Consider the following 24902-nt stretch of genomic DNA (forward strand, 5'->3'; position numbering starts at 1 on the left):
AGCGTACGCATGCGCAGCGTGGACATGAATGAGGTGCAAATATGGCAGTGTGCATAGAGATATTTTTCTGACTTTGACAGTCTACCCTTTGGCAGTCAATAATAACTGCCACCTTCTAAAACATTTCAAAAGGAGAAAAATATAGGTCAGGGGTTAATTCATTTCCATGGTTGGGTAGGGGAGGAGAGAGGAGTAGGTGTGAAGAGGGTATGACCTAGTGAGATAGCAGAAGCGTGTGTGTATGAGTCCATGTTTGGGGGGTCATGTATCATCGTGCCGTACGTGTTGTAAATCAAGCTTCGAGGTATTGCGAAGTATACATTTGAATTCCTTCTTATCCCGTATCAAGGGTCTGTGGATGGGCTGTCAAACTCTACCGAGCTCATTTCGGCTTTCAGTTGTAACAAAATGGGGATGCACATTTTAGTTGATGATACATGAATGGGGGAAGTATGTGGTTGCTGATATCTGTGCCTGTATTCCCTATCGACTATGTGTGTCATTACCTGAGGGTTGTAGAGATGAAGATAAAGAACACTTATGGAAAATGCAATGATATTCTATGTCAGGTAAATGTACATCTGTCGTTGAAGTTTTGTTCGGTATCAGTTGAAAGTCGTCTTCTTTGCGCTGTTTTGCTCGTTAGGCATGAGCAATAAGCTTTGTCAGTGCCATTAGATTTACAAAAAATGTTGGGCTAGCGTGAGTTTAAAAATACTAGGGAAACTGGGGATCCATGGCAAAGTTCATCAAATGTCCATTTCTCAAGTGGTCAAAACTCCGTCTTTGGTCCATCCGTTGTCTGTATACATATCGTCTCGTCAGCTTCCTCGTCCAAGGGGGTCTTTGTATCTTGGAGAAAGGCAGAAAAACAGGTGAAAGAAGCGGACCGTATAATCGCATTTTCATCACATCCTGGTTTCTATCATTGGGTCATAAATCAAATCCAGGTTAATTACAGTTTCCTCGCTCCTCAAGCTCATCACTCTTGTACTTTGTTGGCACCTCATTAAAGCCTGCCCGCATCTAAATATCAATCCAATAAATATAACAACACCTAAGATACATAGTAGAAACTTTCCAACATCCATTATGACTCCTTGAGCCCAGTCTCCCAAACCGGAGAACCAATTTCGCGGGTTCAACCATGATACCCAACCAGTCAGCTCATTACCTACAGCAGCAAGGGTGAGATTGTGTTTTCGACGAAATTCCCACTTTAATTGGAGAATATCGTCCATCTTTTGGTCTATGACCTCTACCGGATCCTCGGTGCTATTTGTGATATACGTGCAACACTTTATGCCGTACTGTGTTGCCAATGTAACACAATATCCGCCTGTTACTGCTGTAAGATAATTAAGAACCATCCTATGCTGAACTAGTTCTGTTTTATAAGCTTGAAGTTCTCTTCCAGTGTATCTGAACGTGTCCTCATACATTTCAGTGATATTATCTAACAAATTGGCGAGTGCGGAAATGTATCTATAATTCATCACTCCTCGAGCGGTGCGAGTGAAATCTAACGCTACCAGAACCTGAATCCCGGTGGATTCATGGATAAGATCAGAGGCCGGATGCTCTAACCTTTCTGACAGTTGTCTTTTAACTCGGTGCTCGTAATGAGTGTGAGTATAAGGAGCTTGGGCACCACGGTGTATGTCTTTCATTTTGTCATGTGTTACAGTCATCACTTCAGGCAATACTTTTCCAATATAACACAATCCTTCAGAGTTTGGGGCAAGCCACTTGTACGCCTTTCTCCCGCATATGAAATATGCATCATCGGGGAGAACATAAGGGACGGAGAAGGACATGACCATGTTACATACTTTCCAGGTGAAATCTCCTGACCCTAATTCTTCCATCTGCTTAATGCACGTATCAGGCTGTACGATATGTGCACAGTATCCTGGTGATACTTCTCCAACTCTAGTAATCCTATTCCCTAAGGTGTACCTATACCGGAAAGATTTTCCTCTACTGGCTATGTGGCGTACAAGCTCTGTATCTGTAGGCATTCTATCTGCTCTATGCGAGAAGGTCATGGTTAAGTTGCTCCATGACACTTCCCAATTTCCCGGCTTTCGGGGATTGGAGATGTTGAAACATAAGAGGGACCTATCCACATGGTATTGGTGGAGCTTCAAACTAGGAGGGCTGGAGATATTAAACCTCCTGTCCACCGGTCTCCCACCATTTAGCTCAAGTACCTCCCCTACCGTTAAAGGAAATGGTACTAGCCCTGATTTACTATGACCCTGAGGTACTTGAGAGCATACCCAACAATCTGTTTTATTTAACACACTACCCACTAAGGAGTGATAGTCACTCAATGGATGCCGGTCCATATGGATATTAAAACTGGGTTGGCATTTCTTTATGCATCCATCCTCTACCAGATTGTCACAGAGCCTACAGATACAATTTTCTTTTTGAACTAACAATCCTTCACAATTGTTTACAAATAACATGGTTGTTAGATCGTGCCCGGTACTCGCCTTTGCTTGGTGATTGGGTTGCTATTGGAAATTTACACCTCCGTCTCAGTCATCAGGACCTTTCTGGATCCTTTCTCGACCTCACTGGTACTCTCACCGAAACAGACTGCTCTGGTCAACATCATGGTTAACGGGAAAATCCATATCACAGTCTCTTGGGGCAAGTCCATCTTACAGGAGGAGAAAAGAAGAAATTTGTAAAGGGGGTATAAGAAAACAGTTTGAGGGGGAGAGAACTTGTTACGATAATAAGTTCTCTCGTCTTGTTGTTCTTCTTGTTCTGCTGTCCTCTCAAAGGTGCTGTCTCTCAGTCTTCCAAACGAACATTCTGGTGATGCAATATTCCCTCCCTAACCGACGATCTTTCTGTAAGGAGCAAAAATCTGGCATTACCATTGGTCCAACTGAGGGGTGACATAGCATCTTTAAACCATGGAAACATGAGTGAGAAGAGAGAGAAAACACAAAAAAAACAAAAGAGATAGAGAACAATTCATGTGCATATATACATTACATAACTCGACAATAACCATCAATAAGAAAAGAGAAACAAAACATTTTTAAACATTGTCAACATTAAGAAAACATTGTTAGCATTAGAAAAACATTGTCAGACTTATTAGGCTGTCATATCTATGTGTCTAATGGTCTCCTTGAGCAGTCCCTCCCCACCAGCACCTGCATTACTCCACTGTCTGTATCTGGCCAGAAATACATTGTGGCGGAGGTCATGCTGGGGTTTGGTAGACTTCTGCAAGGACCAAGTGGATATGCAATGTGTGAATTCTTACCACTACTCGTCAGAGATGGGGATAGAGAGAGAGAGAAAAAAAAACATTTTTCACAAATACATTTACAACTTTTCACCTGGTCATTCCTGTGTCTTCAGTGAATGACCTCCCACTTTGTTAACCGTTACCTCAGGCTTACCATCCGTCGTATGCTCATCTTTCTTGACTACCTATCATGGGTGTGGCTCAAAATTTCCTCCTATCTGATCTCTGATTATAATGGTGTGTGTTGTAATTTTGCTCATTTCTTGGTCTAGGGGGTCTAACTTTATGTGGGTTATTACAGTTGTTGGCATAATGCCCTTCTCTTCTACAATGGTAACAGATCCTTGGCTTTCTCCAAGTGTCAGTGAACTGGGGTCTTGGCTGATTTGATGCCTCCTCAAACGCTTGGATGCTCATCACCATCAACCGCTTTCCCTGTACCTACCTGATTCCTTGGATACCATGATTATGTCGTTGTCTAGGGAGTTGATATACCTTCTGTGAATCTTTGATCATACAGTTAGATCTTTCCTAGGATCTGGGTAATCAGATATGATTGATCTCAATTCTGTCCGGGACCAGGGATGGCGCATTGCACTGTCCTTGACGGGAATGGTTCCCTGATCGCCAGTCTTCCCATTGGGGACTGTGATCACCCTGACAGGACTAAACTCAATTACATCACCTTGTTTTGGTCTTATAATATGGGGTACATTTGTTTGTGCGCGATACAAAACATTGTACGTACCTGTGGACACGACCTCACCTGACCCTCCGTTAGGGGGTTTGATTATTGCCTTTACCAATTTGGTCGCGTCCACCTGGATGTCTTGTAGGATGGCTTCTGGAAGAGGTGTCGACATTGTTCTGGGCTCACTTTCTTGTTTGTATTCCTGGGGAAAGTTTGACATGGGGTGCAACTTGCATAGGTTAATAGTTGTACATTCAACAACATTACAATAATCATTGTTACATTTATTACACTTATTCTTATGATCTATACTACAGTTGCTAAGAGCGTTTTTATTGTTCAACCTTGTGCTTTTCTCCGCAACCACAATCCTCCCTGATGCCATGTCTCTCTTCTCAAGATAAGAGTCAGAAAAGTCAATTGACTCTCTTTGTAATTCACCTTCCTGTTGCCATAACTGCAAATAATCATAATGTTTACTTCGTCTCTTTGTTGGTTCAATGAGACATATCCTCCTCCTTAAATTTTGTAACACTTTTGGGCTAAAGCTGTCTATATTTGGGAACTTCTCCCCATCATGTACAGTCATTCTTTCCCATTCATCACATAAAACTTCTGTGTGACTTCCATGTTTCTCACACATTATGTACCTGGCCGATCCTACTGGACGGTCTTCTGAATCAACCCGAACCGAGGTTGATCGCCCCCTACCTGAACAACTGGCCCCCATAATCTGCAGGTGTTGCTTACTACTCCTTTGATCTTTATATCACGGTCTTCAGCGAACCCTTACAGCAAACCAAATTATTCAAAATAGGCCGGCGGTGGCGGTTTACCGAGTACCCCACTCACTCGCCCACCTCGACCAATACGACCTGATCACACCGATATGGTGCTGGCGTACTCGATACAGGGCCCTACCAAAAACCTTCTGTTTACTGGAACATACGAGGGTTACCCGAAGGACACTTACTCTTTCCAGTAAAGGTGGGGTTGTTAGATAGTTCCTGAGTGACCAGCGAACTTCCCTTCCAAAAATAAAAAATTACACAAATCACGTCAGAAAGTACAAATAGCGTTTGTGACCACTTTACTCTAATGGTATTAGGTCAGATTACTAACTACTGCACACAATTACGTGCGGTACAATCGTTCAGTACATAAGCACTACTTGTTATGTACTGAGAGATCAATGGAATCGAAAATTGCGGCTGCGAATTCCTTCAGCCAGAGCTTCCAATGGCCTATATGGGTTTTAGCACCAACCCCCGGGGTTGTGCTTCTTGTACCTTTATAGCGGACCTTCTTGTACCTTATGACCTCCTGGTCTTGTTACCTTGTGACCTCCTGGCCTTGTTACCTTGTGACCTCCTGGTCTTGTTACCTTGTGATCCGCTATACTCTAATGCTCAAATATTATTTAACCAGGGATGCCTCCCTAGCCACCGTATATGTCACTTACACGTATGTCCTTTACGAGTACCCGATTTCTTTTTGGTTCAACCTCTAAGTTATATAAACTTATGTATACAAAAACACACTCACTCAACACATGTACACTTTTGCTTCCACTTCTATTTCTGCGCAGAAATTTTTTTCCTTTAGCCCAGCTGTGTTACCAATTAGGAGCAGGATCTGTTAAACTAAATTTCAAATTTTCCAAAAATAGATTTGCGTTATTTACCGCTGTGCGTTACTTACCGCTTTGCGCTAATTATCGCTTATCGTGACTTGAGCTACGTGGGCGTAACCGGACGCTACGTTGCGTAATGAACGCTGCGTGCGTCGGCCTTTGGATTGCGTACGCTAGTCTTTGTTAGAGACACGTGTACGCAAAACAAAGATCCACCGTAACACAATATACTTTTATCAATGTAAACGATCCCTGATCATCTACCGCGTACCCCACTTGCTTTGCCTTATCTCCCAGGCAAACCTGTGTGTTTGTCTACACTTTTAACTATTACCTCTATTCTTAAACTATGAAATAACAGCAAGTCTCTTTTAGCACTTTTCTTTCAACTATAAAACTGGCAAACAGGATAGTGATATACGAAAAATGAAATACACAGATGGAAAAGAAATGCAGATATATATATGTATGCGTGCGTATATACGCAAGACAGAAGAAAAATAAACAGTTTTAAAAAAACACAAGCGTTTTGTTCTTACCTCCGGTTCCCGGGTTCCTTCAGCACTCTTTATCTAAGCGAAGCAGACGCTTATCCCATCAGCACTGCGAGACAACCTCCCGCCCTTTGCTGAGGGATAATGTCTGCTGATCTACCTAGTGCAGATATGTGAAGGACTGGACGGCCCCCAATTGATAAAGCTGGATTCCTTTATCGTATAAACAACCCTTTATGAGGTCTAAGAACACTGTACGCTGTTTACTTAAGAAGTACCGTAAGGGTACGCTAGTTGCGTAACGATCGCTCAGCCGTAGGCGAGACGCTCAAGCGTCACGTTCGCTCACGGCCCAGAGATCACAGGCAGGCACGCTATTGGCTGTTGACTAACGTAATGATTCGCTATGGCGTAGCAGACGCTCGAGACCACGAGGAGATCACCAGCGGCGCAGACGCTCACAACGCTATACCTTTATATCTATATTTTTAACAATGAAATACACAGTATACCTTAGTGTTGAGACAGGGTGTAAGTGCAACCTGGTGTAACCTGATTAACTACAAAGCTGCTTGAGAGTCACCGACGCTCAAGTGAACACTTAACACTATAAGAAATACACAGATACTTGTTTAGGGTCCAAAGCCTATTATATGTATTATAACTAATATACTTGCAAAAAGGAATCACAGTACAAATGATACACTACAATATAACAGAGACTTCCTAACCAAAATAGCTACACTAGAAATACAATACAATACCAATCTAATACAATACAATACAATACTAGTCAAGGGGAGATATGGGAGAAAAGAGAAGGGAGAGAGAGAGAGAGAGACGGAGAGAGAGAGAGAGAGACGGAGAGAGACGGAGAGAGAGAGAGAGAGAGAGATAGGGAGAGAGATGAGAGAAATGGCTCACAGAAAGACAATGATTACGGAGAGAAACTTACGCACAAGGGTAACGATCGCAAGCGCTTCTGGACAGCCAGCTTCCCGATTATCAGCAATGAGAACCGTTTGATGAGAAGTCCCAGCTGGATGCCACAGGCCCGTCTTTTATGCTACTCACACAATGCAATCCAATGGTCCCTACAATCTCATTGTCCATTGGACGCAGGAATTCGGCTTCGCATTATAACAAAGGTCATAGGTTGAGTCATACAGGTGGGCTGTCTTGTATCAGTGGCCTTGGTTATGCAACACAATGGGTGATGACCAACACATTCCTGTCTTCTGGAGAGCTATTGTTTGACGAATACAAAACAGAATCCTGTCTGGGTTTTGTTCTATATTCATGATGTCCACTTTCAGTTGAGACAATGACATCTCAGCCCTCATTCTCCTGGATACAAACCCTAATCCATTCGAAAACACAGGTGTTGGCCCTCCTCATTGAGTCTCAAAGCTCAGTGTAATTAAAGACTATTGTACTCCGTCTGCGGGAAAGATACTGATTTGGAGTACAATTGATCTTCAATTACTATTCCGGTGCTTACCTTATGCATGTAAAGATATGAGGCCCTCCCAACATGCAAACTATTGTTTGGGGGATCTCTGAGGTCAAAGAGCCATTTGAGACCCACTGATACCTGTCTCCAACTGTTCAGGTGCATGACTAAGTAAGAACAAATAATAATAAATGGACATAACTTCTTATGTCCATAACTATTCGCACGAGCAATTAATCCGCTCCAAACCAACACCGGAATATTGCTATTTAAATACTCTTCCGATGGGTACCAAACACCACTGTATGACTCCTGTTAGACCCTTCGCACAATACAAAGAGGGATTCCTCCGTTCAGGGACATTCTATATTAACCAAACTTTCAGAATCTATCAAAGGGACCATGATCTATAAAATACATTATTAATGAAAATATGTAACGATTGAGTCGCACGCTATGATTACATAAACTCTACCGTAAATACGCATACCGTGCGCCTGCGGGTGCCCGCGGCTGTGAGTATGTGCACGTACGGGAGAGCGTACGCATGCGCAGCGTGGACATGAATGAGGTGCAAATATGGCAGTGTGCATAGAGATATTTTTCTGACTTTGACAAGGGGCATAGAGGGAGGAGCCAGTTCACACCAGTAGTACTAAATCTTTCTTAGAGTGCCCAGTCTCCTGCGGAGCCCGTCTATTCCCTATGGTCCTTACGGAGTCCCCAGCATCCACTAGGACGTTAGAGAAATGTGAATTGAGGAGGTAAAAATACAATAAAAATAGTCAGTGAGTACTCACTGAGCGAGTTGCCATATATAGCTGTATGATACCAGTTTCTTGGCTCCCTTGTACTAGGATCCATGCATAGTAATCTGCTCCAGAGACTGTGGGCTGAGTCTCTGGAGTCGCTGACACAGAAGTTATGGCGAAAGAGGTCACAGCTTTCAATATTAACATGGTGGCTAAGAAAAGCACAAAACGGCAATCAGCTGTCATCTACATTCACTTTACAAATTAAGGGGGGGTGGGTGGGTGTCCACCACCAGAGCACTTGTGCCGAGTAGAAGCTACCACCCCCAACCCTTGGCTCAGTACTGGAGTCTCGCATGTGATATGCTAAGGACCCCCACATAGGTGAAGTCACACCACTATGAGCACTAAAATAGCAGATGGTGCTTCCAACTATCTCTTGTGCCATCTGTGGCCACTGGCTGGGGTGCTTTACCGCCTGCTGCACCTTGTCTGTTAGGAAGAGAATTAAACAGAAACACAGCATATAACAATGCAATAGATAACAGATAGTGGTGATGGACAATTTGAAGAATCCAAGCGGCAGTATCACCTCACACACTTATAATCTCATAATTTCCAACCATAGCAAACACAGCCCCTTACCGTCCTATTGGCTAATGTAAAAGACATAACTCCCCAGCAACTACATATAGATTTGAACACTACCAGACTAACCCAGGATAATATTGAAAAATGTTGGCATTTAATTTCCCCTCACGCCTATAGCTCTCACTCATGTTTCTCTAATTGCTAGAGTTTTGTCCCAATAAATGCATGAAAATCCAATAAATGGACACCTGTTTTGTAGCAAGGGTTTTGTGCATGTGACTGTTTTTTCTATTTCTCTTCTGATATCTAGACAAAAAATCTATATCGATTTTGGTACGACAATTTAACCAGCCAATTAGGGAAGGGAATTCACAATTGCTCAAATATTGCTCATTCAAAAGTTTAGCTGGTGAAAAATGTAATAATACAAATTATTTCCACGTTGGTTTGTAGATTAAATGGTTACAGTTGTAGTAATGATACAATTCATAGTGGGGGCAGACATCTTGAATGTATATTTAGTATACCAGGAGCCAGTGACACTTTGGGATAAATTTATTAAATGGCAGATTCCAAAGCTACTGCATCTTGTCAGTTTCAATTGCTGCATTTAAAGGCTCAATGCTATTAAATACAAACATTTAGTGAATTGATGCTACATTCTTATGATGAAGAATAGTTATTGCCCTCATTCTTTGAGTGAATCAAAGGTTCATATGTGTATTTGCTCTTTAGATAGGGAACTGCAATAAGCATCTTGTGCACACTGCTGACAGTCGCCCATTTGACCTCAATAATCACATTCGATCACTTATTCTCATAAGCATTCCATTATGCATAAGAGTAATTGCAGCAAGAGACACACAAAAATATCAAGGACACATCATACAAACATCTTGCTTCTGTCTGTCTCATCTAATATATCTTATGACTTCTTCAGATTCCTGGTGGAGTTTAATCTATGCAGTTGGTGGAACTCAGGACATTCTATTAAAGGTAAAATTCACGTTTAAATGTTGCAAGCTTATGAAAATGGTAAAACGAGTGGGGGAATAACCTGGTTATGAATATAATTGCATTATGTAACACACTAGGGTCGGGCTACTTGTGACACTCCAGCTGCTGTGGAACTAAATTTCCCAGCGGTCTCCTCCAACTTTGCCACAGTTTTTTCATGGAGTGCCATAGTGCACCCATCCCTGTAACAAACCAATCTGCCAGAAATATTTTTTTTTCTTATACTGCATATTTTAAAATTATTTGTTAAGAGTGCATTTATTAATATTTAGTCTAACTGTGGTGCAAAAATGCAGGCTTTCTTTATAGCAATTCAGTATTCTAATTTATGAAAACTTCAATCTATATTATAGCTGTCCACATTAGGACAACTTCCCTATTTGAGTAGTAGCCGCTAAGCCAGTGGTTCCCAAACTTTTTGGAATTATGGCGCTCTACAATATCAGAATTTTTTTCACAGAACCCCCTAGGCAAAAAGTTTCTTATTGAGAAATTAAGAAAGAAATATTAAATTATGTAAATTGTGTTTATATGTCATCCTTAAGTGTGGTGAGGGACAAGTTTTGCTTCTGTTTGTCCACATATGTTAGGTATGGCAGCCAGCCTACTACAATACCATAAATAATTTGAATTGGTCTTGGACCACGAATACAAGACACCCCTGCAAGTGCCCTGAGGCACCCAAGTGTGCCTAGGGACACAGTTTGAGAACCGCTGCCCTAAGCATTGATTATAATGCAGTCAGGATCCAAATGGTCAGGCAGCGTGGGTGGAGGAGGTTAAGGTTAGGCTGCAAGAGGAGATGGTTAGGGTTAGGCTTCAGGAGGAGACGGTTAGGATTAGGCTGCAGGAGGGAACGGTTAGGGTTAGGCTGCAGGAGGAGACGGTTAGGATTAGGCTGCAGGAGAGAACAGTTAGGATTAGGCTGCAGGAGGGGACGGTTAGGGTTAGGCTGCAGGAGGAGATGGTTAGGGTTAGGCTGCAGGAGGGGATGTTTAGGGTTAGGCTGCAGGAGGAGACAGTTAGGGATAGGCTGCAGGAGACGGTTAGGATTAGGCTGCAGGAGGGAACGGTTAGGGTTAGGCTGCAGGAGGGGATGGTTAGGGTTAGGCTGCGGGAGGAGACGGTTATTAGGCTGCAGGAGGGGACAGTTAGGGTTAGGCTGCAAGAGAGGACGGTTAGGATTAGGCTGCAGGAGCAGACCATTAGGGTTAGGCTGCAAGAGGAGATGGTTAGGGTTAGGCTGCAGGAGGGGACGGTTAGGGTTAGGCTTCAGGAGGGAACGGTTAGGATTAGGCTGCAGGAGGCAATGGTAAGAGTTAGGCTGCAGATGGGGACGGTAGGGGTTAGGCTGCAGGAGAGGACGGTAAGGGTTAGCCTGCAGGAGGGGACGGTTAGGATTAGGCTGCAGGAGGGGACGTAAGGGTTAGGCTGCAGGAAGGGACGGGTAGGGTTAGGCTGCAGGAGGAGACCATTAGGGTTAGGCTGCAGGAGGGGACGGTAAGGGTTAAGCTGCAGGAGGGGATGGTTAGGGTAAGGCTGCGGGAGGAGACGGTTATTAGGCTACAGAAGGGGACGGTTAGGGTTAGGCTGTAAGAGAGGACGATTGGGATTAGGCTGCGGGAGGAGACGGTTAGGGTTAGGCTACGGGAGGAGACGGTTAGGGTTAGGCTGCAGGAGGGGATGGTTAGGGTTAGGCTGCAGGAGGGGGTGGTTAGGATTAGGCTGCAGGAGGGGACGGTAAGGGTTAGGCTGCAGGAGGGGATGGTTAGGGTTAGGCTGCAGGAGGATACGGCTTGGATTAGGTTGCAGGAGGGAACGGTTAGGGTTAGGCTGCAGGAGGGCACGGTTATGGTAAGGCTGTGGGAGGAGACCGTTATTAGGCTGCAGGAGGGGACGGTTAGGGTTAGGCTGCAAGAGAGGACGGTTAAGATTAGGCTGCAGAAGCAGACCATTAGGGTTAGGCTGCGGGAGGAGACGGTTAGGGTTAGGCTGCAGGAGGGGACGGTTAGGGTTAGGCTGCAGGAGGGGGCGGTTAGGATTAGGCTGCAGGAGGGGACTGTAGGGGTTAGGCTGCAGGAGGGGACGGTAGGGGTTAGGCTGCAGGAGGGGACCGTAAGGGCTAGGCTGCAGGAGGGGACTGTTAGGATTAGGCTGCAGGAGGGGATGTAAGGGTTAGGCTGCAGGAAGGGATGGGTAGGGTTAGGCTGCAGGAGGAGACCATTAGGGTTAGGCTGCAGGAGGGGACAGTAAGGGTTAGGCTGCAGGAGGGGACAATAAGGGTTAGGCTGCAGGAGGGGATGGTTAGGGTAAGGCTGCGGGAGGAGACGGTTATTAGGCTGCAGAAGAGGACGGTTAGGCTGCAAGAGTGGACGGTTAGGGTTAGGCTGCGGGAGGAGATGGTTAGGGTTAAGCTGCAGGAGGGGACGGTTAGGTTTAGGCTGCCGCAGGGGATGTCTAGGATTAGGCTGCAGGAGGGGACACTTAGGGTTAGGCTGCAGGAGGAAACCGTTAGGATTAGGCTGCAGGAGGGACCAGCTAAGGTTAGGCTGAGGGATGGGACGGTTAGGGTTAGGCTGCGGGAGGAGATGGTTAGGGTAAGGCTGCGGGAGGAGACGGTTATTAGGCTGCAGAAGAGGACGGTTAGGCTGCAAGAGAGGACGGTTAGGGTTAGGCTGCGGGAGGAGATGGTTAGGGTTAAGCTGCAGGAGGGGACGGTTAGGTTTAGGCTGCCGCAGGGGATGTCTAGGATTAGGCTGCAGGAGGGGACACTTAGGGTTAGGCTGCAGGAGGAAACCGTTAGGATTAGGCTGCAGGAGGGACCAGCTAGGGTTAGGCTGAGGGATGGGACGGTTAGGGTTAGGCTGCGGGAGGAGATGGTTAGGGTTAAGCTGCAGGAGGGGACGGTTAGGTTTAGGCTGCCGCAGGGGATGTCTAGGATTAGGCTGCAGGAGGGGATGGTAAGGGTTAGGCTGCAGGAGGGGACACTTAGGGTTAGGCTGCAGGAGGAAACCGTTAGGATTAGGCTGCAGGAGGGACCAGCTAGGGTTAGGCTGAGGGATGGGACAGTTAGGGTTAGGCTGCGGGAGGAGATGTTAGGGTTTGGCTGTGGGAGGAGATGGTTAGGGTTAGGCTGCAGGATGGGAGGTCTAGGGTTAGGCCGCAGGAGGAGTCAGTTAGGGTTAGGCTGCAGGAGGGGACGGTTAGGGTTCAGTTGCAGGAGGGGACAGTAAGGGTTAGGCTGCAAAAGGGGATGGTTAGGGTAAGGCTGCAGGAGGGGGCGCTTAGGATTAGGCTGCAGGAGGGGACGGTAGGGGTTAGGCTGCAGGAGGGGATGGTAAGGGTTAGGCTGCAGGAGGGGACGGTTAGGATTAGGCTGCAGGAGGGGACGTAAGGGTTAGGCTGCAGGAAGGGACGGGTAGGGATAGGCTTCAGGAGGAGACCATTAGGGTTAGGCTGCAGGAGGGGACGGTAAGGGTTAGGCTGCAGGAGGAGACAGTAAGGGTTAGGCTGCAGGAGGGGATGGTTAGGGTAAGGCTGCAGAAGGAGACGGTTAGGCTGCAAGAGAGGATGGTTAAGGTTAGGCTGCGGGAGGAGATGGTTAGGGTTAGGCTGCAGGAGGGTTAGGGTTAGGATGCAGGAGGGGACGGTTAGGATTAGGCTGCAGGAGGAAACCGTTAGGATTAGGCTGCAGGAGGGAACAGCTAGAGTTAGGCTGCGGGAGGGGATGTTTAGGGTTAGGCTGCGGGAGGAGATGGTTAGGGTTAGGCTGCGGGAGGAGATGGTTAGGGTTTGGCTGCAGGAGGAGACGGTTAGGGTTAGGCTGCTGGATGGGAGGTCTAGGGTTAGGCTTCAGGAGGAGACAGTTAGGGTTAGGCTCCAGGAGGGGACGGTTAGGGTTAGGTTGCAGGAGGAGACAGTAAGGGTTAGGCTGCAAAAGGGGATGGTTAGGGTAAGGCTGCAGGAGGGGGCGCTTAGGATTAGGCTACGGGAGGAGACGGTTAGACTTAAGCTGCAGGAGGGAACGGTAAGGTTAGGCTGCAAGAGGGGATGTTTAGGGTTAGGCTGCAGGAGGGGACGTTTAGGGTTAGGCTGCAGGAGGAAACCGTTAGGATTAGGCTGCAGGAGGGAACAGCTAGGATCAGGGCGCAGGAGGGGACGGTTAGGGTTAGGCTGCGGGAGGAGACGGTTAGGGTTAGGCTGCATGATGGGAGGGCTAGGATTAGGCTGCAGGAGGGGACAGTTAGGGTTAGGCTGCAGGAGGGGGCAGTTAGGGTTAGGCTGCAGGATGAGATGGTTAGGGTTAGGTTGCGGGAGGAGACGGTTAAGGTTAGGCTGTAGGAGGAGACGGTTAGGGTTAGGCTGCAGGAAGAGACGGTTAGGGTTAGGTTGCGGGAGGAGATGGTTAGGGTTATGTTAATGTTAGCCATGGAATGCTGATATTAATCTTATATGAAGCATACCAGTCAGTGGCGTTTCTTTAATGGGTGCAGTGTACACGGGCCGGGGGTGCCCACACCACACACCCTGTACTAATTTCTTCAATATTTAGCTCCCAGAGTCCCACATTGGTGGCATCAGCCCTGCACAAATCACAGAAAAAATATCCTCCTGTCATCTCCCCAGAGAACTGTGCATGCACAGTAGACTCTTTAACAGCGCTAGAGTCTGCTAGTGCTCCTAGTGCTCCGCGTTTACTGCACTGCCGACATGTGAATGGTAACAGAACATACCAGTCCCCCCATATGTAGTACCAGAGGCGGAGTGGCCATAGGGTTTACAGGGAAGATCCCCGGTGGGCCGACACACCCGTGGGGCCTGTTTAGTTTGAGGACATGTGGTCCTTTTTATAGACATAATTAATAAGATGCAAAATAATTTGCATATATGAAAATGACTTTGCCACTTAGCCTGTGATTGCAGATGATCTAGTGTATGCTCTGTCTGCCTGCTTGGCAGACATATAAAATTGAGTGAATAGTGATTGGGATACGGTTGGTGTAATAAGCAAGAAAATATATCTTTCTAAAGAATGATATCATTTCCTAAATTCTGAAGGTGTATCATATAATGAGCTCATATTTAATTTTATTTCTTTTTAACTTCCCCTTGATGCTGGACATGCCCATTAGCTGGAAAGTCTTGGGGGGAGGGTGCTGCTGCCATGGCTAGACCTTACACCTCTGGTGCTGCCCATGTGGGGCCACTATTAAAAAAAAATTCCAGGGCCGCTTTTTGTTCCCAATCCGCCCCTGTGTAGTACCCTGCAAGTGCAGGAACTGGCACATACATTTACATGGCAATAATTTAAAAGGTAATTTCGTGCCAGTTATTAGTTATGGGCCTTAGTGTCCATCGTGTTATGCGCAGTAACTAGTATATTACATATCTGATGATCATCTTACAATCATGCTTTGAATTGCAAAATTAGGAATTGCAGTAAAATGCATAAAACAATGCAGATTTAACTGGTAAATAGAATTGATACACTATACCAGTGATGGGAACCTTTGGCACTCCAGCTGTTGTTGAACTACACATTCCAGCATGCCCTGCTACAGTTTTTTCTATTTAGCCATGCTAAAACTGTAGCAGGGCATGCTGAGATGTGTAGTTCAAAAACAGCTGGAGTGCCAAAGGTTCCCCATCCCTGCACTACTGTATAACAAACACAATATAATAATATGGTTTACTAAATGTACTGTGATGAGGTCACACCTCACACGTACCATAGCCACGCCTCCAACTCGAATAATTGGATGATTTGGGAGGTACAGTATATACAGAGCATGCTAAGATTTGTAGTTCTACAACAGCTGGAAAGCCACATGATTTCTAATCCTGCTTTAGACGATATTTATAATATAGCCATTTATATTATTTCCATTCATATTAATAACTATCCAGATAAATAACAGTCTTAAACATTATTTTGAAAAATAATTGGTACTTATAACTGGTAGTATGCTCAGATTAGATAGATAGATTTTGCTTTTAAAAGGAAGTGTATTGGGGTAACCAGAATATACTCCTACAACTATTCTTTATCGGCTATAGCTGACATGGCCTCCTGGGACTTGTAGTTTCACAACAGGTCTAAGCCTTCTGTAACATAAGGTTATTGCAGCATTTATAGCAGAAGGAATAGGATAAGATGAATAATTACAATAATTGATAAGAGGCGTGATAGGAACAATCAGTGTCGGACTGGGGCATGTAGGGCCCCCCGGGGAAATGCAGTGGTAGGGGGCCATGTTAGGGGTGTGGCCAGTCTGAAGAGGGGGTGTGGCCTGCCACCTTATTGGTTTGGGCCCCTACATAAATATATACAGTAAATTCATCTACTGCATGCGTGATAATGTATCAGATTAATAACAGATTAATAACAGTAATGCACTGTAGAAAATACACTGTAGTCCAGTATAAGGTAACGTGTATAATGTATAATTCAAGTGCACAGTCTGGAACCTGATCCTTAGAGCAGGAGGTGGGCCCCCAGGCAGTGGGGCCCACCGGTGGTTTCCCCTGTACCCCTGTGGGCCAGTCCAAGCCTGGGAACAATGAACAAATATCCATTAAACAACATCATTTTTGTCTCTTGATGTCTAATTTGTTCATTATCTTTTGTTAACCTCTACTAAGACTTGCATTGGTCTCTCTTTGCAGCTCAAAGACTTAAGCAGACCCTGGAGCCCTGTGACACAGAGTATCCAGCGTTTGTCTCTGAGCGTACCATCAAGGAGACGACAGGCACTATATCCTGTGACGACTGCATCAAGTAAGACTATGTCTAAGAGCTGTTCGTGAGTAGTCTTAAAAGCCGTACCTAGTATTATTCTGTCTGTTAATGAATAACATACCAACCCTCTCATTACACAAGCCATGCCAATGTCTGACTTAAACAACATGTTCACTCACAAGTCCCCATTTTGAATCTACTTTTTTTGTGTTTAATGAAGCTGTACGGAACGGTAAAAGGGATGCACTATAAATGTGGTCAGCTCTGTGGCCTCTTAATATCAAAAACATTTTCAATTTACTGCATATGATCTCGCCAGAAAATTGTAGAAAATCCAAATGGTTACTTACACCAGCATGCTTTTAGCATGCCACAGTGATTGCAATGAAATAGATATGGATCAATCAACTTTCATGTTAATCCAGTGTGTTCAACGACCTGAACTCACCTCCGTGCCCCACTGCCCATTGGCTCCTTCCAATAGTACTTTAAACACACACTCATCAAATACTTGGAAACATCCTCTCTTGACCCCGTGGCTCGTAAAGGCTGAGTTTCTTTCTTCCCGTTAACTCTAAGCTACTAAAACAGTTTGTATACAGCTCCGTAATTCACTTCCTCTGTACAGTGTGCTCTATAAGCTACTTTTGTTCATTTGACACTACACCATCTGGTGACGAACCTGAGAATTTTGCAAGGACGGCACCATCCATAACATTTGTTTGGATGTAAATGCGCGCACCGAAGGAAGAGACACAATCATGATTTCAATAATGTAACAGTAGAGGGTCTCCAAGCTGTCTCCTACCACCATCCACTTATTTTTACAATCTGCAGCAATGCTTCTGCTATGGATTTGTACGTTGTCATCTTTTATTTACTTGTCTCATTTTTTTATTTCTGTTATTCTTAATATATATTTTATACTGTAAAATGATCTATCTATCTATCTATCTATCTATCTATCTATCTATCTATATATATATATATATATCTCGGGTGACTTAATTAGTACCTTTGTCAGTTAGATTTAACCATCTGTGCTGAGCCATGGACATACTTAAAACCTGGCCCGTTGGGATGCCTTGAGGATCTCGTTTGGGAACCTCTGGTATAGTGGAATGCCTGTTGGCCAAGGTCCATTTTGCCACAGTAGCATATGAAGCTGATACTTTTGCAGGATTTAGGGCACAAAAGCAGGTAAATCCTGTTTTAGAAATGGGGCTATATTCAATTGGCTGGAACTTGGCAAATTTTTATCCCAATATTCCTTGTCACAGTTGTATGATTATGGGGGTATTTATTGATGCCTGGAGAGAGATAAAATTGTAAGAGATAAAGTATTAGCCAATTACCTTCTGCCTTGCAATTTACAGGCTGTGTTTAAAAAATGACAGGAGCTGATTGGTTGGTAAAGCTTTGATCGTGGCTGATTCCTCTTGAGTTGCTACTGTACATCTGCATGTAACTGATAATAAAAAAATGATTTGGTATGCTTTATACATTGGTTCAGGCCACAAAGTGGCTAGCATCATTGGATATCATTTACAAGGCACACTCAAAGCGCCGCACAAAAGCCTCGTGTGCCTTTATAGTCTACCTGCACATATCAATGTGCACACCTACAATACTCTTGGATCTCAATAGATGCCTCTGAAGTCCAAAAATGTGTCTTTATTTGTAGGAAGGTGAAAAAATCTGTTGCACAGTTCCAGAGGCGGATTGGGATGGAAAACCAGCCCGGCAAACTTATGGAAGCAACCCTAATGGGGGTGCGGTCTGATGAGAATGTGGGGTCTATTGATGGGGGTGAGATCCCTCCTCATAGGGCCTGATTGTCCACAATTGCGGCTTTCTTTGTGTCTGTTGAAGTAGACCAGGGTCAGATTGGGAACTAAAAGTGGCCCTGTAAAATTTTGTAGAAGTGGCTCGACATGGGCAGCACAAAAGGTATAACATACCATGTAGCTATGGCAGCATCACTGGATGGCAGAGTTCTGTACTGCAGAGATGGAATAACAGAATGAATGAGGACAATGCAGTGTAGTGAGTGCGGTGAGTTGCTTGTAGGAAGTGGTGCCACATGACAACATTCAAAACAGGCCACAAAGACATGTCGGCCTACCAGGAATCTTCCTGGTAAACCCTATGGCCAATCCGCCCCTGCACAGCTCCATAAAACTAGGTGCATTGGTGCATGCACACCTTTCTTGTACATTGCAAGGAACATCATTGCTCTGCCCAGTTTCTCCATAACTGTCACCATGTTGAGCCACAAACCCAATGCATTGATGGACAGCTGCACAAATGACCGCACAGAAGACTTCTCAAAAGGAATTTGCATTGCACTTATGTTCTTCATAAATGAGGCTGAACTGTGCACAGCAACAGGTGCATTTTATTGGTAAGCCACGGTAGGTCCTCTCTGCACTATATTAATTTGGGTTCTAGGTTTATTACAAAGCTAAATGTGATGATATGTATGGAGAGACTGTACTTTCAGAACATTAACTCATTTTATTAATATCAGTAGTTTTTAATCAATTATGTCAAAGTACATACTGTAGACTTTATGCAGGCACTGCATATAACTATATTCTTCATATAATAAATCTGACAATATTAGACAAACAACTTTGTTGCTGTAATCATAGCAGTTTATTGTGGTTGCATAGGACTATGTCATCATCAGCACAGAATTCATAAGGGGACTTCAGCAGAGGGTCTTTAACAGTGAACTCCTGTACTTCAAATGCTAGGATGATGCAGCAGTCTGTGCCCTGGCTGTGCTAGATTGTCTAACCATTGGAAATATTGAATGTGGAAAAACTGTGCTTGGACATCATTTCCTCAGTAGAGAGCTATCTTGATTCAACATGACAAGAGCAGATTTAAGACCTAAGGTTTTGAGGGTAATTTTAGGTCATGGAATCTCTTTCCAAAATAACCACATAATGCAGCATTTGGTCTACAACCCATTGGAAACTGAGTCAAGTGCAAATTATAGCATTTTAAGGCGACTAAGATCTTTTTTTATTTGTAAAGAAAACATTTGTGTCTTTCAGAGTGCAATCCAAACTGATCTCAAGGCATCCATTATTTCGCAAATACTCCCAACAGGAAGCCATAAACTACACCCGTGATAAACCTCTAATGAGCGCACAATGATGGTTCTTAAATGCGCTCCATGAGTATTAACAATCGCGATATTGTCTTCCACACAAACACAAATATGTTTCTCTTTAAATGGCTGAATCCAGAAAAAGATTTAAATAAATGGAGATGTTTGTGGCCTGTGATACAGATTTGGTCTACCTTTCACTATGTACCAGTATGAGGATTTTTTTTCCATATATGATATTACAGCTTTAATCTGCTACATCTCTATTTTAAGTCTACTGGGGCATTAACCACAAAACCTTAAACTTCTTTGAGTGTGCAAAGAAAAAATTGTTATGCCTAAAACAATTTCATGATTACTCATTAATGTACGTCTCATATTGCTTATCATGGATGAACATAAAGGGCTTTAGCAGGCCCACAGGGAGGTGGCCACAGTGCTCTGGTATTTATTTATTTATTTTGGGGGGGGGGGGCATGGCCTAATTGCGGGAGCCACCTGCGCACAGACAGAGTATACGTCTGCCCCCTGATCCCACTGCAGACCAGCACACAACAAAGTGTGCCGGTCTGGGGAGAGAGGCAGGTAAGAGGGGAGGTTGGTGGTGGTGGTGGTGAGGGGGGGGGGGGGGGGGGTGCAGCATTGGTCCCCTGCAACCCCCCTCAGCAGCCCTGGTATTTAATATCACAGACTACAAGTACACAGACTACTCATCATTAATGTACATCAAAGATTTTCTGTTGATAAGCTTAAAAATATTAATGTAATAGCTGGAATGTTTATTATTTACTTAAGATGTTAAGAATGCTATCTGCTCCGTCTCCTTTCTGAGAACTCTTATCTTTGCATCAATCTTTTAAGGATGGAGCCTCTCTGGTATCTATAACTGTGCAATGGAGAAAGAGATCATCACTGCTAAAGCCAAAAAGATCTAAGTGATTGGCTTGCAGTTTCCTAAATAACAATGATGCATATACTGTATATAACACATCTGTTCACAGGAAGTTTCTGTTCTCCCTGAGCTAGCCTTAGGACTATGGCATTATGGTTTGAGAGGTGTTTCGCTCCAGCTAAAATCTCCATCTGCCACTGTCCCGAAGCAGCTAGCTTCTTCCCGCACGTGCAACGAAACTAAAAACTCAGACTTGTTCTACTTCTTTAAAAAAAATAGATGTAAAATTGATATAAAAAAGTTTATATTGTAAAAGATTTTGCTATTGACAGAAGAAGGATTGTGGAGGTACATTACTTATAAATAAATGCTGCTGTTAAATAAGTTGTTGGCAGCTAGACCAGCGAAACTCATCACTGGTAGGACTTTTCACCAACTGCTGAATAGAACAATATGGGCAGGATGCAGTGCGAGACGGACGAAATTCCGGCCAAACTCGTATGTTTTTTAAAGCGGCAATCATTAACAAGGCAAAATCAGGTTGGTCATAAATGATTGCTGCTTTAAAAAAAATAAAAATGAGTTCGGCTGGAATCTCGGAGCTCCGGCCGTCTCGCACTACATTGCATACGGCCCCATGTCTGATATCTATGCCCATTCTACGACTGATAACAGTAACATCACATAAATTATTTTCTTCTAGGTCATGTACCCAGGCTAGAGGATTAGCAATACTCAGCAATATTAAGAGGAGCTCCCCAGAAAGCGATATAGGCATCATGGGGAAGAAACACAATGACAATACATACTGTAATAGCATTAGAGAAGTTCTGAACAAACAGAAGAAAACTAAAGACTAAAAATGAATCCCCCTATGAGTGTTCCCTACACTCAAAAGAACAATACAAAAAAAAGGTAGGGAGGGCTCTCAATCAGGTGCTATACTATATATTACATGTGTATAACATAACAACATGTATTCCTTCAATGTAAGGCCAAAAGATCATGTTTTTATGTCTCCAGTCTTCTTGCTTGTTTCTCAGATTTCTTCAGCATGTGGAAAGCCTCAAGAGAAAAAAGATATATATGGTGCTGTTGCTCTCAGCTGATTTATATGGGTTGGAAATACAACCCTTCACCAGGAAAGACGCATGTGCAAGGTTCTTATAGGTATAGCACAATGCAGAAATTACAACACCTACCCCGATGGTAATGCTTTTACAGTACACAGCCACAGAAATAACGTGCGCCTCAATGGCATACTTTCCAGTCAAAACTGATGCTTGACAAATCCCAGGGGCCAGGTAGCCATGGCCCCTAGATTTTGCTGCTTGGCTACCAGATTTTAGAGGGAGGAAGCAGATCCTCTTCAGCCCCAACAGCCCCATCGGAGATATTTGGAGGCAGTGGCCATTCCTTGCACAGGAGTGCATGTGCTGAGTGTCTGTCCCGGCCTGCGCTGACTGCTGTGCCTGTCTGTCCCATCCTGCTCTGTCTGCTGTCTCCAAACTTCAGCTGCATAGAGATCGCCAATATGAGGTGATATGCCTGGCCAGGGATTCGAAAAAGGTAGTGATGTGGCCAAAGGGTAGGAGGGATTGTTTGCCCAGGTGGAGGCTGCGGAGTGGTTGCTTTCCTGGAAGTACTCCTTTATTTGTGTGGCCATGGGGGATGGTTGCCCATGAGGGTTAGCTGCACATTAATGTGGCTGTGGGGGGGAGGTTTGTGGTTTGCCTGGGGGGTAGCTGCACTGCAGTGTGGATGCGAAGGGCTGGTATGCCAGGGGTATCCCCTTGGTTGTGTGGCCATGGGGGTTGGATTGTCTGGGTGTGGGGGAGTTGCTCAGTAATGTGACTGCGATGGGGGGGTTTCAGTTAGTTGTTGTTTGGGAGGTCAGTGGTCTGGCTACTACTTTTTCATCCTGGCTCCTAGATTTTAGAAAAATTTGTCAAGCCCTACTGTATATATCTTATTTCTCTCTGCCTTTCCACATGTGTAAGAAATCTGAGAAACAAGCGGGGAGAGTTACACCTAATTCCTCCACTATAGTTCCAGTTACACATAATGTCCCCAGTATAGTGCCAGATACACATAATGCTCCCAGTATAGTGCCAGGGACACATAATGCCACCAATATAGTGGCAGATACACCTATTGCCCTCAGCATAGTGCCAGATACACAAAATGACCCCAGTATAGTGCCAGATACACATAATGCCCTCAGTATAGTGCCAGGTACACATAATGCCCCCAGTACTGCCAGATATACATAATGCACCCGCTATTCAATTGTAAAGCACAATGGAATTTGCTGTGCTATATCAGAAGCTGTTATTAATAATAATAATAATAATAAGAAGAAGAAGACGATGCTACTAATGTTACACTATAAGTACTGAGATACGGCAGATGTACCAATTTGTTGATCGATATATACAGGTTGAGTATCCCATATCCAAAATGCTTGGGACCAGAAGTATTTTTGATATCCGTTTTTCTGGAGTAATTGTATACCATAATGAGATATCATGGCGATGGGACCCAAGTCTAAACACAGATTGCATTTATGTTTCATATACACCTTATACACACAGCCTGAAGGTCATTTAATACAATATTTTTAATAACTTTGTGTATAAAACAAAGTTTGTGTACACTGAGCCATCAGAAAACAAAAGTTTCACTATCTCAGTGTCACTCAAAAAATTCTGTATTTCGAAATATTCTGTATTTCGGAATATTTGGATATGGGATACTTAACCTGTAATAGATATAGACATAGGAGCTGATTCTGGGTTTGGAGCAAAGCAAGAAAGAGTAACTTTGCACCTTTGCCAAACCATGTTGTTCTGCTGAAGGGGCAGGTATAAAATAAGCAGAGACTTATACCCCTTTCACACCAAAACTCCTGGGTCAACCCGGGTTATTGAACACGGTTTTAAGCCGTGTCACAGCAGCTTGAAACTCTGCTCACACCGCAGGCTGGACCCAGGTTATTGCTGGGTCTTCCCCCTGCTGGCGCTTGGTTATGACATCATCTCCACGCGCCAGGGATCTGGCTCTCTGTTTGCTTTTAGCACATTATTCACACCACAGGATACCCAGGTTGGTGCTGGGCTCATCCCTGGTAGCTACCAGGGTCAGATTCTTGGGTAACACAGCCCGGGTAGACCCTTTCACACCAAACCTAGACCCGGGTTGCCCTTACAATAACTTGGGTTATTAGTTTGGTGTGAAAGGGTTATTAGATTTGGAAGGGATATGTTCAAAATCAAACCTAAATTGCAGTGTAAAAATATGTCCAGCATGTTTGAGCTACATGCAAAAGCAGCCTATATTTACTCGGCATGCAAAAAAAAAAAAAGTATTTGCACCAGTTCATTGCAAAATGGTTTGTTCCAGATGCAAAGTTACTATCTTATTTTGATTTTCTCCCAACTCTGAATCAGCCCTATAAAGCGCTGAAGCCATGTCTTTCAAATTAATTTGTTTTTTATTCTGCTTTTTATTATGATACAATAAATTGTTTGTTATTCTTTCCTCCCCTGTATTTGCAGGTGATGGTAATTACACACCTGAAAGATTCAGAATGAGTGTATTGCATTTAAAACAATCAACCAATTACTGTTCTTTGTGCATATTATTGTCTACATAAAAGCTTTCTTCTGGGGATATGCCATACTCTATGATTAAGCAACCATAGGTGTAAGAAGTATTTTCAGGGTTCGTGCCGGTTTGACCGCTCTCTCCCCTCCCACACACCAGTTTCTCTTTAAGCTTGATTCCTGTCAGCTATAAAGGTGATTTTAATTGCATTCCGATCTGCGGTGTTGCCTTTATTCATCCACGTTCTTGTGACTGTTCTAGAAGGTGAGGAAAGGATGCAAGTTAAAAAGAGTGGTGTGAGAAGCAGAATTTATTTTACTGTAATTGCTCTAAAGTAACTAGAACCTGTGCTTCATATATAATACTACACTTTCTGTACTTTTATTTGGCTTTATATGATTTGTTTGGCCAGCGATGTATTTTTTTGCAGGTTTCATGATGTTTTCACGAGCAGGCTGATTTCTAATTGGCTGAAATAAAACATGCATTTAATGGAATGCAAAGGCCCAGCGTTCTGAATTTTTACATTCATCGTTGAATGCTGTCCAGTAATCCAGCCGTCTTATAGGCCAACACGTTTGGTATAATCATGCATACAGTGCACTCTTATTAGGGTGATGGAATCCAAAAGGAGCG

The 24902-nt window shown here is 44.0% G+C and overlaps 1 protein-coding gene across 6 annotated transcripts in view; it reads left to right on the top strand.

The window, feature by feature from the left end:
- CACNA2D3 (calcium voltage-gated channel auxiliary subunit alpha2delta 3) overlaps positions 1–24902 on the top strand; it is a 2000770-nt gene that overhangs the window by 1866212 nt on the left and 109656 nt on the right. For 3 of the 6 annotated variants that reach the window (XM_063940834.1, XM_063940833.1, XM_063940835.1), the window contains 2 exons: positions 9832–9887; positions 16575–16686. In XM_063940834.1, coding sequence (XP_063796904.1) covers positions 9832–9887; positions 16575–16686 — 168 coding nt within the window. Of the gene's footprint in view, positions 1–9831; positions 9888–16574; positions 16687–19712; positions 19928–21363; positions 21618–24217; positions 24402–24902 lie in introns of those variants that run through there. The other 3 variants (XR_010186941.1, XM_063940836.1, XM_063940837.1) reach the window with 3 other exon arrangements.

Source organism: Pseudophryne corroboree, chromosome 9 (genome assembly GCF_028390025.1).
Source record: "Pseudophryne corroboree isolate aPseCor3 chromosome 9, aPseCor3.hap2, whole genome shotgun sequence".
Lineage (NCBI taxonomy): Eukaryota > Metazoa > Chordata > Amphibia > Anura > Myobatrachidae > Pseudophryne > Pseudophryne corroboree.